Genomic DNA, 17,138 nt, shown 5'->3' on the forward strand with positions numbered 1-17,138 from the left:
CTGGCCAGTTCAGGGTTCCTAACCCTGAAAAGCAAGAGAGCTGAGGAATGGACCCGAGGCTTGGCTTCCTGTGTCCTGATGAGACCCAGATACGCTCTAGGCCTCGCCTGCTCCTCTTTGGTGTTGGTCACTATGAGCTTTTGGCCTCTGATAATTTTTTAAGCCTCTAAGAAAAAATATTTGCTTTTGTCTCTTTGGACCTAAGCTTTAAAATATGTCCAAATTTATTCTTTTGTTTGTTGGTTGTTTTTCAAGACAGGGTTTCTCTATGTAGCCCTGGATGTCCTGGTATCACTTTGTAGATCAGGCTGGCCTCGAACTCACAGAGATCTGCCTGCCTCTGCCTCCCCAAGTGCTGGGATTACAGGTGTGCACCACTATGTTCAGCTTCTAAATTTATTCTTAACAGCTAAGGACCTTAAACAGGGTTAAGGGTTCTATGGTTCTGCTAATTAAAGTTTTATAATAATTTCCCCTGAGCTGAAAGATTTTCTCCAAGGTTGGAAAGACACTCATGAGATCAAGAAGGAAGGAAGCCTCACAAGTCCTAGAAAAGCTGAGACTTAAAAAATGCGAAAGGCTCCTCCCCAAGGTTTTAGAAGCAGCAAACCATCACTGGGGAGAGGAGACTTTCAGACCTCTAGGGCTGCCTGCAAGCAGTGCAAAGCTCTCCAGGATGTGGCTGGTACTAACTCTGGTAAGCACACCGGTTCTCCAAGTTGAGCATTGGTAGAATTATTACTTTGGCCTGTTTTTGTTTCTCTGTTGGGGTGAGTAGACATTTGTTTCTCACATTTTCTCAGGAAAAATCATACAACTGGGATCAGAAAATATTTGACTTTTATTATGGACTTGTCTAAAATGATAATTTGGAATTAATTTCAATTATGAATGTGGAGTTATTAGATAAATCAGTGGCTTTGTCACTCTTAAAAATCAGATTCCTCAAGGGAAAATTGCAGCTGTGCAGAGTCTTACTTCAGCATTGTAGTAGATTGCTATTGGGTATTGTATTTAGTATATTGATAAAGAAACATTTATGTTAATATATTCCAAAAGTGAGCTGTTGTGGAAGGTAAAACGGTATCGGGCTAAATATGTTTATTATTAGCCCTAGCACCAAGTGATCTGATACCCTCCTCGAGCCTTCACGGTACCTGCACTCACGTGAACATTCCCCCCCACAGAGACATACATGCACACACATAATTCAAATCAAAATAAAACACTTTTAATTTTTTTAAATTTTGACATTTTAAAGCCATTGTGCCAAGCCAGAGGATCTTCCTGGGAATGTATTAGTCTCTGATTTGTGGCCATAGCGTAGAGCAAGCTGAGGTCCGAACCCAGAACTTACTTGTAAAAGGCCCTGCTTTTCTTGTTGCCATGGTAAAATACCCAGCATAGTACAGGTGACAAGAGGCCTATTTCGGCTCATGCTTCAGGAGATAGAGTTCACCGTGGCAGGAAAGGCTCAGCTCCAGCCAGCTCCTGCCTGTGCTGCTTGTCTACATCTCAACAGGTCAGGAAACAGAGTGCCGGTGCTCACGCATCTTTCTTGCTTTTCCATTTTTATTCAATCTGGGAGCCCAGACCACAGAGTTGGGGCCATCAGCACAAAGGACAGGTGTTTTCTCCCAGTTCATTCTCCCTGGATACGTGCTCCCCAGACACAGAGTTGTAACTAACTAATGCCCAAAGAGTTTCTCAATCCAACCAAGAGAAAAAAATCAAAATCAACTGCTGGCTAGTTTTTATGCCAAGTTGACACAAACTAGAGTCATTTGAGAGGAGGGAACTTCAATTGAGAAAATATCTTCTTTGGGGCATTTTCTTAATTAGTGATTGATGTAGGAGGATCCAGCCTATTGTGGGTGGGGCCACTCCTGGTATCACTGGTGGTGGTCCTGGATTAGATAAGAAATCAGACTGAGCAAGCCATGAGAAGAAAGTCAGGAAGTAGCACTTTTCCTTGGCCTCTGAATCAGCTCCTGCCTCCAGGTTTCTGCCCTGACTGTCTTCGATGAAAAAAAAAATAAACTGTGAGTGGTAAAATAGACATTTTCCTCCCCATAGTGATTTTGGTCATGGTGTTTCATTACAGTAAATAGAAATTCTAACTAGAAGACTAGCTGTCACAGTCACCAAGCTCTTGACTATTATATTTGGGTGTATGGAAGCCAGATAATCAATAAAGTCCTGGCCACATTCAACTCACAGTTGGTTCATTGGTTCCATGGTCTTACCTATTTTGTGGTCCTCAAATTATCAGAATAAACTCACTTGACAGTATAACCTCTGTCCTGGTTTAATAGTGAAAAGCTGTCAGAATAGGGAAAGATGTTCAGAACAGTCTAGAAGAGCTCCTCCCAATCAAAGCAGCAAACCAGACACAATATTGTATCCTAGAGAGAACCGCACAAAACAGCACCGCCTTTAAAACCTCAAAGCTGCAGAGGTTGTGATTACCCATTCCCTCCATTTTACTCACCAATCTAAGCCCAATTTAAAATAAAAATCGCACACACATGGATGATGGGAGAAGGAGAAGGCACTAGAACACAGGAGACAGCCAGGTATGCAAAGGCTTTCTTGGCTAGTACTGCGTTGGATGATATCTTTGCTCTCAAATACCATCATGGCCTTGGTGTGTGGTGTCTTTATAGACTCTGACCATTCTAACCAGAATGAAACAGTCTGAAACCATGTGTGCGGTTACCAATACAAATCGATTAACATTCTCCCAGACTATGACATTCCTGCTTTCCGGTATAACAGTCCAAAGATTTGGACTTATTCCCTTGGCTTGTATTTTATCCAAGAGTTTGGACTTTATTTGAGCTACCATGAGTCTGGAATCATGTAAGAAAAGCTCATTACTTACAAAAAAGCGAGTAGACTATCAGAAAGGGGAAATGAGCAGTCCCAAACACAAACATTTCTAGAATAATCCTAAAACAGAGAGTCTCGTCTCTTCCCGAATTCACTCCCCCATCTATTTACACATTAACCCACTTATAGTTTTATATGGTTGCTGGGCTCTCTGAGAAACACCAAAGATGAGATGTGGGCTTTGTCTCTGTAGCATTACCATTTCCCTGGGTTTTGAGGACAGTCAGGAAAACTATGACCAAACCCTAGAGGATCTGAACACAGGTCCACAAATTGAGAATAAGCCCAGCTCCACTGGACAACCCTTTTCTGTGTTTTAAGCCTGATCTAGGTACAGGGAGTGGATGAGATCATCCATTCCTCCCACGTACTGCACCCCAACAGCACCCACTTCAAGTCATTGCTGGAATTCTTTGGTAAGATACGCTCACCTTTTGGCACCTAAGTTTCTTTGCATTGAACACACAGAGTACCTCCCATCTCTCAAATGTTACTAAAAGTTAAGGCGAAATAATAGGAAACTCCAAACACAACTCTCATGTGGCAGGTTAACATGAGCCCCACCCCCCATGCCTGTCCTCTCTCCTCTCCCAGAATTCCACAGGCATTAGGATACAGGCCAACAACCTTGCTATGAAGCTTTCCCTGGAGTTGAATTCTCTGACCTGATGACTGCTGTCAGTGTGTGTATATGTCTCTCTCTCTCTCCCTCTCCGTGTGTGTGTGTGTGTGTGTGTGTGTGTGTGTGTGTGTGTGTGTGTGTTGTGTGTGTGTGTGTGTCTGTCTGTCTGTCTGGTACCATAGGAGGTCAAAGTCTTCAGACACCCCTGGTGTGCAACCTGAAACCTACCAAACAGTGGGAATTTGTTGTTCAGTGCTCTGTAATCATTCCCTCACAGTGGCTACTTTATTCTTTGTGGTGTGTGAAATGAGCCTGAGCATGCAGGAATTCACAGCAATGTCACTGTAAAGCTGGAGATATGTCTTCATTAAATTTGTATGTGTTATGTGGTTTTCTAAACATAAGAGTAAGGATGTATAAAATCAGAAAAGTAGTATAAGAAAGAACTGAAGCTAAATCATTGCTCGTGCACTGGCAAGGGCTATGTCCTTGGGGCAAGGCCCCCACCCTGAGCCTTGCCTCCTAATCTGCTGCAGAAGGGATGAGACCAGCTGTCTTCTTGGATCCTTCTGTGATCTTGGGCCTGAAGTGCTTTTCAGGACTTCTCACTCAATGGATAAGGAGATTTAGTTTTGTAGGTGAAACAGCCAATAGGAAGATCTCTTACTGGCATGCTTACTGTGAGGTCTTTATGCAACCAAAGACACCTATGAGTACAGCCCAACACAAAACAATTGACATACTTGAAACATAACGCCCTAGTTGATTTTAACTGTCAACTTGACACAGCCTAAAGCCACCTGAAAAGTTGGTCTCAATTGAGGGATTTCTCAAACAAGATTAGTCAATGGATATGTCTTGACTCTTAATTGATGTAGGAAATTCCAGCCCCTGTGGATGGCACCATTCCCTGCACAGATGGTCCTGAACTATATTTTAAAGAGATTTCAAAGTATGGGTCTGTGGATAAGCAAGCCTTAAGCAGCACTCTCCATGATTCCTGCTGGACTGAGTTTCCTCATCAGACGTGGTGCTATGTGGAATAGCAAGCAGTCCCGACATCAGAGTCCTGACCTGACTTCCTTTAATGATGGGCTGTGACCTGGAAATATACACTGAAATAAATCCTTTGCTCACCTAAGTTGCTTTTTATCAGAGTGTTCTATCACAGCCAGAGAAAAGAGAATTATCATGATTTCCTGTGTGTGTGTGTGTGTGTGTGTGTGTGTGTGTGTGTGTGTGTGTGACTGAACTGCGTGATTCTCAAGTGTGATCTTTGTAGATCACATCATCTTTCAATGTCTAAGTGTTGGAAAAGAGGGACTGGAAAGATGGCTCAGAGGTTAAGAACACTGGCTGTATAGACCAGGAAAGGATCTTCACTAACCCTATATCTGACAGAGGGCTGATATACAGAATATATAAAGAACTAAAGAAGTTAAAAAAGCAACAAATCAAGCAATCCAATTAAAAAATGGGGTACAGAGCTAAACAGAGAATCCTCTGTAGAGGAATATAGAATGGCAGAGAAATAGTCAAAGAAATGTTCAACGTCCTTAGCCATCAGGGAGATGCAAATCAAAACGACCATGAGATTTCACCCATCAGAATGGCTGAGATAAAAAACTCAAGTGACAACACATGCTGGAGAGGATATGGAGAAAGGAGAACCTTCCTTCATTGCTGGTGGGAATGTAAACTTGTACAACCACTATGGAAATCAATCTGGCACTTTCTCAGACAATTAGGAATAGTGCTTTCCCAAGATCCAGCTATACCACTCCTAGGCATATATCCAAAAGATGCTCAAGTACACAACAAGGACTTCGCTCAACCATGTTTGTAGCAGCTTTAATCGTAATAGCCAAACCTAGAAACAACCCAGATGTCCCTCAGTTGAGGAATGGATACAGAAATTGTGGTACTTTTACACAATGGAATACTACTCAGCAATTAAAAACAAGGAAATCATGAACTTTGCAGGCAAATGGTGAGATCTAGAAAAGATCATCCTAAGTGAGGTGTCCCAGAAGCAGAAAGACACACTCAGTACATACTCACTTATAAGTGGATACTAGACCTATAAGATAGGATAAACATACTAAAGTCTGTACACCTAAAGAAGATAAACAAGAAAGAGGACCTGGGATAAGATGATCAATCTTCACTTAGAAAGACAAATGAGATGGACATTGAAAGTAGGAGAAAACAAGTAACAGGACAGGAGCCTACCACAGAGGGCCTCTGAAAGACTCTACCTAGCAGTGTATCAAAGCAAATGCTGAGACTCATAATCAAACCTTGGGCAGAGTGCAGGGAATCATATGAAAGAAGAGAGAATCAGCATGACTTGGAGAGGACAGGATCTCTACAAGGACCAAATATATCTGGGCACAGGGGTCTTTTCTGAGACTAATACTCCAACCAAATACTATGCATGGAGATAACCTAGAACCCCTGCTGGGATGTAGCCCATGGCAACTCAGTATCCAAGTAGATACCCTAGTAAGGGGGAACAGGGGCTGTCTCTGCCATGAACTCAGTGGCTGGCTCTTTGACAACCCCCCCACCCCGAGGGAGGAGCAGCCTTGTCAGGCCACAGAGGAGTACAATGCAGCCAATCCTGTAGAGACCTGATAAGCTAGGGTCAGATGGAAGCCGAGAAGGACCTCCCCTATCAGTGGACTTAGAGAGGGACAGGGATGAGATGAGAGAGGGAGGGAGGGAGGGAGTGGGAGGGAATGAGAGAGGGGGTTACAGCTGGGATACAAAGTAAATAAACTGTAACTAATATAAAAAATAAAAATTTAATTAAAAAAAAAAAAACACTGGCTGTTCTCCCAGAGGATCTGGTTCAATTCCCAGCACCCACATGGCAGCTCACAACTGTCTGTAACTACAGTTCTATGGGATCTGACACCTTCACTCAACCACATATGCGGAGAAAATGCCAATGCACATAAAATAAAAAGAAATCATTTTATAAAAATGTTGGAAAAGAGTCTTGTCCAAGGCCCAGCTGGCAGCACTGCAACCAAAAACCTGTAATGTGGGCAGTGCTTGCCTGGGCTAGAGTAACAGCCTGAAATGAAATTCAAACCAGTTTTACTGCTGTGGAGCTGTGAGCTGTTCAACCGGCAATTGTCTTGTCTACCACAAACCTGGTCACCTTCCTGGGAATATGTGCTGCGTACAGAGTACTACAGAGATTCAAAGCCAAATCACCCTCCATGAATAGATCATAAGACGTACATCCTAACAACCTTCCCAGTGAACTTGAAAGATGGACACATGATCCAGTTTTGTGTTGATCCTTGGTACAGACCATCTGATTTCTCTTCAGGCTTCCGCAGCCACCCAGAGCACCATTACCTGCTGATTATCGTAATGAGCACCTGAGTGGCCTGATAAATGGCTGTCATGCTTGTGCGTTTTGTAGGCATTCATTCACCCAGCAGCACATCTCCCTCCTTCCATTCAAGTAGAAAATCACCAGGAGAAACATGAGGAACTGTATTAAGAGCCACAGCATTAGGAAGGCTGAGAACCACTGCTTAAGAGCGAGCTCTGCTTGCCTGCTTGGAGGATGGGAATCCACCTTTTTTTCATTGTCTGAAAGAATTAGCACCATAAAAGAAAAAGACTTACGGTAATTTGGACAGTTGAACATGGACTTTCTTTATGCCATTGTCATCCATATTCATGGTTTCCTTGCTTCACAAATATATTAGGGCATTGAAAAGAAAGAAAGAAATTAACTTTATGGCAGCTCTCTGCTGATAGGTAGCTGGTGGCACATAAAGCGTGAGTCACAACACCTGCAGGCACTGGCAGAAATTATTAGTGATCAGTTGTTACCCAGCCCAGGTCTCCCAAGCTTACCACATCCCAGAAATCAACCACGTAGGCTCCAACTTCTGTTCATCCCTGAATGTTTACCAAGGTCTGAAGAAAAGACACAGAGCAACTCTAACAGGCAGAGCCTGGGTGAAGGAAAGAGGTCACCGGAAGCCTTTGAAGGGCTTAGCTCATCCCTGATCCACCAAGAACAGCCTCTTCCTCTATCCATTCCTGCCACTGTGATGGTCTGCCTCTCCGTGGGCCTAGAGTCAACAGCCCCAAGGACTGTGGACTGAAGTCACTGCAACCATAAGCCAAAATATTAACTTAGTTTTTAATGTTTTTTAAATATGTCTTCCCTTATGCTGCCTATGTCAGGAACCTGGTCACATCACTGAAGAAAGCATCTAATCCATGCTCTGACTCTCTCCCACTTGCCATAGGCCTAGAGCTTATTCCTGACCGAATCATTCTTTCTGTTTTTTATTCTAAACCTTCCATGGTTCCCTACTACTCTCCTGAAGGGCTAGGCTCTTCTGGCTCAATTCCAGGATGATGTTATTGTTGTTTCAGCTGCAGGCTTTGGAATTTTTAGCCCAGTGCTACCACCTACCATGGTGACATCTTGGTAAATTTCTGAACTTCTCTACATGTTTGTTTTCTTCTCTGTAAAACAAGGATAATGTGGTAAGAGAAAAACAATGTGAGGGCCTTTGCACTGTGCCCAACACATAGCAAAACCAACTAATTTAACCAACTGTATTCATCTTTCTCGGCCATTCTCTCCCTCCTGCCTCTTGCAAGCACACCCTACACTCTCTCTGTCCTACCTCTGTTAGCCTTGAGACATGTCGGTCCAAAGCACCCTCTTTGTTACTCATGGTTTTGGATGTCCTTCAGAGTCTGAGTCAAGTGCTGCTTTGTCTGTGAAGGCTCTAGGAGCCACAAGGGCAAGTATGAGAGGTCAATACTGAATGGTCATGGCATATGCCATTTTTGAGATCCTTACACCTACCTGTGAGCGTTCCAGTTTCCTGCAAATTTAACTTTTGCCACAGGCTCCCTCTCCACAGGGACACTGGCAACTGGTTCTATTCCTCTCCCAGACGCTACTGCTCCACTAGTTTTTCTCCTCCAAATGACCCTTCTTCTTGGAATTTCAGCCCTCTTGCATCCGGACTGAGAGTGGTAACAGCACCTCTGCTCCTTCTAGCCACGGGTTACTGCCCCTTCCTTGTGTGTCCCTACACTTCACCTCACATTTAGGTAGTGAATGAACCTCTACTATATCTAGATGTGGGCTGAAACACTCAACTGTGATTAGATAAGATAAAAAATTACTCTGCTAGACTTATGACCTTCTGGATTTATAGCCCAATGGGAGACACTCCCTGGGGCCTCTGTCCTGTGGGAAAGGTCCCGCCTCTGACAGTTAGTGCAGGTAGACAGTATTACCCTAATGTGATGAGTGATACTGTTAACTTGACACAATCCAGAATCACTTAGGAGAAAAAACTCTGGACATGTCTGTGAGGAAATTTCTAGGTTGGGTTGCATGGTCTGGGTGACATCCTTTCATGAGCGAAAAAGAGAGAGTGAGCTGAGTTGGGCATCAGCATCCTCTCTTTCTGCATCCAGCCTGCAGGCACAATTGAACCTGTTGCCTCACACCCCTATTCACTCCAACCCCCGCCATGACAGGCTGGACCCTCAAGCCAAACGCCAAAGTGAGCTTTCCCTTCTGTATGTTGGCTTTGCCAGATATTTTGTCACAGAAAGGAGAAAAGTAACTAACACCCCAGTCTGACCAGATCATTTCTTCTGCTGGAGGGGAGTGGACAAGAGACTGTCCACTATCACTCTCGGCCTAAGCTTCTCAAAGCCCACTCCTCTTCCAGAAAGTAACACTGGGATGTAAATGCATTAGACTTTGTAATCGTATCATGGAAAGAAATAAAGGGCAGGGGGTGTGGAGTAGGTAGGCAATGTGACAGAGACCTATCCACAAGAAAGAGCTGTAAAGTTGAGAGGTACTGACAACTGTTCTGATCTTCCAACTGCCTATAATCCTGAATGGGGCATTGAGCCCACAGCATTTGTCCTGAAAAGGGCAGCGGCTTAGAAGGACACTCTCCTCAACTCGAAGGAGCCAACTTATAAGCACACCAGCTATAGCGTGGACACCAAATATGCCACCTTAGGGTACCTCCTACCTTGAGCCCACCCCCTGAGTGAAGACCCAAGGGTAAGATTGATTGTGTCACTCTCTCAACCTAACTCTCTCAGGTCAAACTCAAAGTCTTCATTTAGTCTTCTCAGTAAAATGTATTCTTTTCCTCCTTTGCCTGGATGTAACAGAGGGGTGGGGGAAATGATGGTAGCATGCCATTCCATTCATAAGTGGCTGCCGTCCAGAAGGAGGACATGTGCTCTGGAACTGGGAGACTGGACCACCAGCAAGCCAAGAAAAGCTTTTGTGAGAGCTGAGAGGCGAGGTGGGGACCTCTTAGAAGCAGAGGCTGTTGCTTTTGCCCGATCCTGTTTCTTTGACCTGTTATTATTAGGTCCTCTTGAGAGCCCTCAGTGAGGTTTATTGAGTTACAAGGCCTGTAAAAATTCTGAGCAAACGTTTGGGGCCAGACCCATGGGGTCCAGGCAACACTGTGATCTGGACACACCTTGTCCCAGGGTACAAGCTGTCGTTGTTATGTCTGGATTAGAGTCAGTGGCTTCTCCTTTACAAGAGGCAAACAGAAGACGAGGACTTGAACCCTATATCCCCCTATCCCTAGGGAGGGACTTCAGACAGGATGTATGTTATAGATAAGCAGAGCAGCAGCAAAGACAAAGGGCAAGAGAGAGGAATAAAAATGAGACGGGGGAACATCTGAAAAGCCCCTGCTAAGAGCCTGAGAGCACTGGCTGCTCTTCCAAAGGACCTGAGTTCAATTCCTAACAACCATGTGGTGGCTCACAACCATCTATAGTGAGATCTGACGACCTATCTGGTATGCAGGTGTACAAGCAGGTGTACAAGCAAACTGAGTATTCATATACATAATACATATAAATATAAATATTTTTTTAAAAAAAGAACTTGCTAGAAATGTCTGTACTTGGTTGTTGGAATGAGACTCACGGCCTCCACAGTTTGGCTTTGAGTGTCCAGGCTTTTTGTGGATAACGACTAATTCCCATTCAGTCTGAACCTCTTCCTTTCCCAGTATTTACACATAGCTTATTTCATATTCAGGAAGAGTAGAACCAGAAAAAAAAATGTGTTCATAAATCCATTTGTAAATGATTTTTATTTTTTATTTCGCTTATGGGTGAGTGTGCAAGTAGATGAATGTGTGCCAGAAGAGAGGGTCAGACCCTTGGAGCTGAAATTACACCCCATACAGGATCCAAATCAGGTCTTCCTTACTGAGCTGCAAGCACCACTGCACCTTTGCCTACCTCATTCCCCTAGAGTCACTATTTAGTTGGGTGTATGTGCATGCACCAGGCATGCGTGGAGGTCAGAGCGCAACACTAGAGAGCCTGTTCTCTCCATTGCATGAGTCCTGAGATTTTATTCCCAGGGGCAGTCCTGGTAGCAAGCGCCTTTAACCAGATGAGCACTCTTGCTGGCCAGCCATAAATCCATCTTAAAATTATAATCCATATTCACCAAAAAGCCATAGAGGAGTTTATGACTCTATCATTAAAGTTTTAAAATGCTCTAGATCTTATTTATTGACCCATTCATTATATGTTTTTAGAATTTTCCAAGCTACATGTGGAAAATGGTTGATAAAATGCTAACCATTAAACATTCATCTACATTCATGGCAGCACAGAAACTCAGCATGAAATCCTCCACTTCTTTTTTGATGGCCCTGTGGATTTAGGCTCCTGCCTGAGAGGGATGAAAGTCTTAGTGCCAGACACTAAAGCCATCATGCAGACTGGGGACAGAGCGTCACAGAAAAGCCAGCATGAATACTTCATCTCTGAAATTAGTAAAAACTGATCAGATCTAGTTGGACACTAAGATTTTCCTGGCGTGGCTTTGGCTAGGTGTATTAATTCCACAGCTGGACTGTACAAAACTGATGTACTATTTATTATGTCAAACACACTCCACGCTCCAGCCTGACAACCCTCCCACATGGCTCAGCATCAAAGACATACACATAGAATGAAGAAGTCAGCGTGTGGACATAACCCATTACAGACACGCCTTCCCAGCATCTCTCTGTGAGGGATGACTGGATGACTCATGTGTCCATCAAGTCATGATCTTACATGAGTGCCCTTGAGGTCAGTTCCTGGCCTTGCATCTGAAAGACTACTAGATGTTCACTAATGCGGACCAAAGGTATAGTTCACCAGAAAAATTAAAATTAAAATTAAAAAAATAAAAAAATGGAAAATGAGCTGCCCTGATAAAAGAGCAGCCTGAACGTCCATCGGGGAGAAGCTTGGAAGGCTACATCACCTGGAGTTATTATGACTTGTGTCTCTCATGGTTGCTATCCAAGGTCACTGTTGCCAGCACATACTGAAATGCTCCTCTGCCGATTTGGTGAGATAAATCTATTGATCACATGCCAAAAGTGAGGCCTGCTGACAATGCTTGCAAAAAGGATTACAGAACCTCTTGTCAGCCAAGTTCCCAGCTGGCTCAGGTCCCTGCTTTGTTCTCCTTCCTGCAGGAGTGGACCTGCTTACTCATCTTAGGCACTTGATACCAACAGAAAATTAATTATGAAACACACTTTCTATGTATAAGCCTATACAGATTTCTCTGGAACCCATCTCTGAGAGATGTTTTTACACATCAGTTTCTTTGGCAAACTACTTGCAAATAGATGTCACATCAGGTACCAATTAATTAGTTGTTGTTTAGCTGCCAGTTTCTCAGTTTGCAGAGATGCTCTGAGCTCAGCCTAACTGAGCGCCGTCGTTAGACTACCCAGAAGATCTTACAATGCTTAAGTCTTTAGCTTAAGTCCCGATGCACTGGTAGCAGTGTCCCTGCAGTAAGAGACACTTTCTCCTCACAGTCGCTGTGGCCTTAAACTAATCAGGGAACATTTTATTGTTTAACACCTTAACAGTGAATTATTGGAATATTTAATGATGGGCAACTTTATTATGCAACTTAACTAAAACTAAATAATGTTCCTTCTAAACTGACGAGCTACACAGGAATTGATTAGAGAACCTGACAGATGAATGTGCAAATATTCTATCATGAGGATTGTCCTCCAAAACTGATAGAGCACAAATTGTGTAAAAACTGACAGTGTATTCTCCAACTGAGATTTGTAATTCATGTCAAATTCAAGTCCAGATTCTTAACAACTTTGATATGTATAAATGAAGTTTCACAAAGGTATTTCTGAGCAACATTAGGAAACGGGATCATTCTTAAGGTACTCTAGTCAGGCTGCACATTAAAATCTTCAGAAGTACTTCAAAGAATGCAGGCTCTCTGGTCCCACCTTAAAGCCATTAGATGGGGGGGGGGGGTGAAGGTGTTGACAAAGACTGGGCATCAGTGTATTTGGTTTGGTTTGGTTTGTACTTTCCTAGGGGGGAGTCTAAGAGCAGCCAGAGCTGAAACCAACAATTTCAAGAAAAAAGACCAGAGTTGACAGGATTCCTCCTAACTAATCTCGCCTCTTCCCCATTTCCTTTTCTCTTCATATGTACTCATCAAAAGCACGCTCTGGCTTTGAGCCTGGACAGGGAATACAATGCCCATCTCTGGGATGCCTAGCAAATACAATAATTGTTTGTAACATTCTGTGTGGGGATACGCTGCATTAGAGCGCAGGTCCTGCATGCTCCAGCCTCTAGATGAAGCTCAAAGCCAGTTAGGTGCTGCTGCCAGAGGTAGTACCATCTCCCCTCCTACCCTGCTTCAGCTTTTTTCAGTCAATGGAACGTGACCCTGCACCTACTGAAGACTTCCAGAGCTGCCTAACGATATAACAAATGTTCATGCCCCATCAGCTGCCGCTGTCATTGTGGTGCCACCCCTCTTCTTGCACAGCACTCCGATAAATGAGCCAGTTTTCTTCCAAAAGTAATAGAAGAGAAGGGGAGACTGCGCTGGAGAAGCACTAGAGCCTCACAGACTTGCTATGGACCGTAACTCATACCACACACTTCACAGGCCCTGGCTCGAGAGCAGGGTGCTCTGTATCCTTTCCCAAAGCTCCTTCACTGCACAGCGGCTGTCTCAGCACCCATTACTGAGGCCCTTGCCCCAGATACACTCCTCATTAACAGAACTCTCAGGAAGTTAATGTGCTGATCCCCAAACCAGCCTCAGGCCCAACAGCCTTCACCTGTTCCTGAAACCCTGACAATGACTAGCATTTGAACTGTGCAGGTTGTAGGTGGACGTTTCTTTTTCTGTGTTATCAGTAAATAATCCAGCTCTTGGCTTCTGGGCTGATATGTTGCAAGAATCTCCAGGGAGCAGGTGCTGAGCAGTCAACTGGCAGCTGTTGATCTGTTGAAATTCAGCAGTTAGCGGATGCAGGAGAACGCTGCGGCACACAGCCCACACTGAGCACTCATGAAAGCAAGTATTTAAGTTTCTGTCTGGTGATAAACACTTCTCAGCACATACACACACATATCTGTCTTTAAGCACAGGTACAGGTGTCCTCAGGGAATCACATCTTTCTCCTTTTGCCTATCTCTTCAGTGATCGATTCCTCTCATGTAGCCCAGCCTGGTCTCAGATGTACTGTGTAGCTCAAGATTACCATGAACTGCTGATCCTTCTTCCCCCATCTCTTACCTCATGGGCTTGCAGGCACTATCACACCCCATTACGCAGGGTCTGAACCCAGGCCAGGCAAGCTTTCTACTGACTGACCTGCTCCATCCTTTCAATTTGGTAGCTGAGAGTTAGAAAGAAAACAAAAGCAACATCCCCTGAAATGTAACTTGAAACTGGATTTGTACTATAAATTCAAATGGTTTTTAAATGAAAATCTTTTTGGAGCCTAAAAACCATATTCAGGAAATGTTGAAATCCTGAATATTGATTTGGGATACATATTATTGGAAATCAATCATGAATCCAAGTCATTATGTCTCCTCTGGGGCCTTTTAAAAAGGTAAGGTGAAAAATTTCACCAACCCCATTTAAAGCCCACATTTAAAGCCCACCCATGCTGTAAGCAAGGTGAAAGAAAAGAAAACCCCGCTTCTGAATTTTTTCTGAACCCAGAGAAATAGCTGTGTTTTGCTTTCAGAGGTAGAAGAAAGAACTGGTAAATCTGCTCCTCTCACGCACCCCAGGCTCTTCTGCTCCAAAGCCCACCTAACATTTCACAGAAACGAAACGAAACAAAACAACAACAAATCACACAAATAGCTAGCCGAGAAGGCGGGCGGGGATCTCGCACAGTGTTGGCACATCTCTGGTGCGGGGAATAAGGTCTCCTGATGACCTCCGGGGCTAAGGGCTATGAAGCTCCCCAGCTCAGGCCTGGCAGAGTGACATCAGATGACCACGCTGACGGTCACGCTCTGGCCACGGGGCACAATCTTGCGAGGCCAAGACAGCAGCATCTTGCGCAGCTCCTCGCGGAAGCTGTCGTGCAGCCAGGCGTAGATGAAGGGGTTGTAGCAGGCTGAGCTCATGGCGAGCCAGTGGCAGAGAAGCTGCACCAGCCCGAAGGCGTAGGGGTCGATGGCACGCGGGTCCAGGTCCCGCAGCAGGTTGAAAACGTGCAGCGGCAGCCAGCAGACTGCAAACACGACCACCACCACCACCAGCAGACAGAAGGTGCGGCGGCGACGCGCTCGGTCCCAGTCCGCTTGGCTCTGGGTCACGCTGCCGGGCACCACGCGGTTCCGCAGCTTCACGGACACCCGGACGTAGGACAGGAGGATGGCCAGCAGGGGGAGCAAATACGTGCCCAGCAGCAGTCCCCAGGCGTAGAGCTGGCGCTGGCGCTCCTGCGAGCCCCAGAACTCCTCGCAAAGGCGCACGTCCTGCGGCTTGAGCTCCACATGGTAGGTGTGCACCGCGGCGGGCAGCGCCAGCACCGCAGACAGAGCCCAGATACCCAGCACCGCGTAGGCACTGAGCCTCAGAGAGATGCGCCGGCGGAGCGGGTGCACCAGAACGACGTAGCGGTCTAAAGCGATTGTGGTGAGCGTAAACACTGACACGTAGACGGTGACCGGCTGTAGGAAGAAAACCAGGTGGCACAGGCCTCCACCGAACACCCAGCCACGAGGCTCGAAGGCGTAGGCCAGCGTGAGCGGCACACAGGCGGCGCACATGAGCACGTCGGACAAGGCCAGGTTGCCGATGAGGAAGTTGGTCACGTTGTGCAGCCGGCGCGCGCGCGCGATCACCAGCACCAGCAGGCAATTGCCCACCAGCCCCACCACCACCACCACGCTGTAGAGCATCACGATCAGCCCCTTGAGCTGGTGCACCAGCTGCAGGCTCTGGAACGGCGTGACAGCCGCAGCTCGGGGAGCCGCCGCCGACCCGTTGCCCCGCGAGGCCTCTGCGCTCTGGTTGGCTGGAGTGGAGCCGGCTGGCGACAGCCCAGAAAACAAATCGGGGTCCCCAGCGCTTCCAGTGGGCAGTGAGGTCATGGCCACCTGTCCAAGGGTAACCAAAGTTGTCAGTTTCCATCCTCCTTCGGCCCTTCAGAAACTTCCCTCATCACCCAGCTCCTCTCTTGACATAAGTACCCCAGAACATCAAAAGCAATAAATGCTGCCCTTACAGCTCTATAGAAAACGCCTAACACGGGTGCTTTAAAACAGCCCCTATTCGTGGATAGCTCTCGCGGTCCAGGGAAGGCAGACCGGGGAACTGGTCCTACCTGTAAGCAGATTTGCTGGCGAGAAAGCGTTCTCAAAGGCGGAAGCGGGCTGCCTGCTGTCCCTTAGGCCCTCGGGGACGACGGGCACTCTAGGCGTTCCCAGGGGCCGGCAGCTTTTGAGGGGTCTAGGAGCTCCTCCCCTCCACCTCTTCCCCCACACCAGCTCTCCCTTCTATGGAAGATGGAGGCGGAGCATGCTGCCCAACTCTGTGCTTAGAGAAGGGGGCCGCGAGTGTATTAGGAATGGAATAAGAAAGGGGGTGGGGCCAGGAACCCGCCACAAGCTCCAGAGGTGAGCTCCGCTGCCGAAGTGTGCGGGGGGGGGGGGGGGGGGGGGCTTGGAGCAGCTGTTCCGGAGGGACGCGTTCCAGGGGAGGGCAGAGGAGGTGCGGAAAGTGCCAATTTGCGGGATCCACCAGTTGCTGTCTCAGAAGGCACAGGGTCGGGGAGAATGTGAGGATGGGGAAGTCGGGATACACTAGGGAGTGAAGGGAATGAGGGTCAGGCCACCTCCAGATACTGCAGAGCTCCAGCTGCAGCTGACAGAGTCGCTAGAGCTGGGGTCTAGCAGGGATTTGCTGGGCTGCATCTGGCGCTGGTCAGGGATCTTAGGGCTCTGACCCTCCAGTGAACCCCTTTCAGCCTTTTTTGCCTGCGCGGTGGCCCCAGGTCCCTCTCAAACAAAGGAAAATTCAGCACCACGGGCAGCTCCTCCGGAGACCTGCCGAGTGGTGTGTGGGCACTACCCGAGGGGGATCGCGACAGTCGGAATTAATGCAGCTTGTTGTGGATCTGAGGCTTGCTCCCTGCGCTGCCGGTTCAGGGAAGTGCAGGATGGAGTTGAAGGGTTAGTGACTTTGCCTCCAATATGGATCGGCACCACCAAGGACCATGCCATCACTTCTCTCCCTAGCTCAGAAAAC

General features: G+C 46.3%; 1 protein-coding gene across 1 annotated transcript; it reads right to left on the reverse strand.

The window, feature by feature from the left end:
* Positions 1 to 14,375: 14,375 nt before the first annotated feature.
* Positions 14,376 to 16,265, reverse strand: Prlhr (prolactin releasing hormone receptor). Its single transcript, XM_055591685.1, has 2 exons — positions 16,216 to 16,265; positions 14,376 to 15,988 (listed from the first exon to the last, which is right to left on the reverse strand). Exon 2 carries the CDS (start codon positions 15,980 to 15,982, stop codon positions 14,870 to 14,872), a length of 1,113 nt encoding a protein of 370 aa, XP_055447660.1. The 5' UTR covers positions 15,983 to 15,988; positions 16,216 to 16,265; the 3' UTR covers positions 14,376 to 14,869.
* Between the last annotated feature and the right edge of the window lie 873 nt (positions 16,266 to 17,138).

Source organism: Psammomys obesus, unplaced genomic scaffold (genome assembly GCF_907164565.1).
Source record: "Psammomys obesus unplaced genomic scaffold, mPsaObe1.curated_primary_1811, whole genome shotgun sequence".
NCBI lineage: Eukaryota > Metazoa > Chordata > Mammalia > Rodentia > Muridae > Psammomys > Psammomys obesus.

Excerpts from the sequence above, each read along its gene's own strand:
- Prlhr (XM_055591685.1), bottom strand. The coding sequence starts at position 15,982 with ATGACCTCACTGCCCACTGGAAGCGCTGGGGACCCCGATTTGTTTTCT.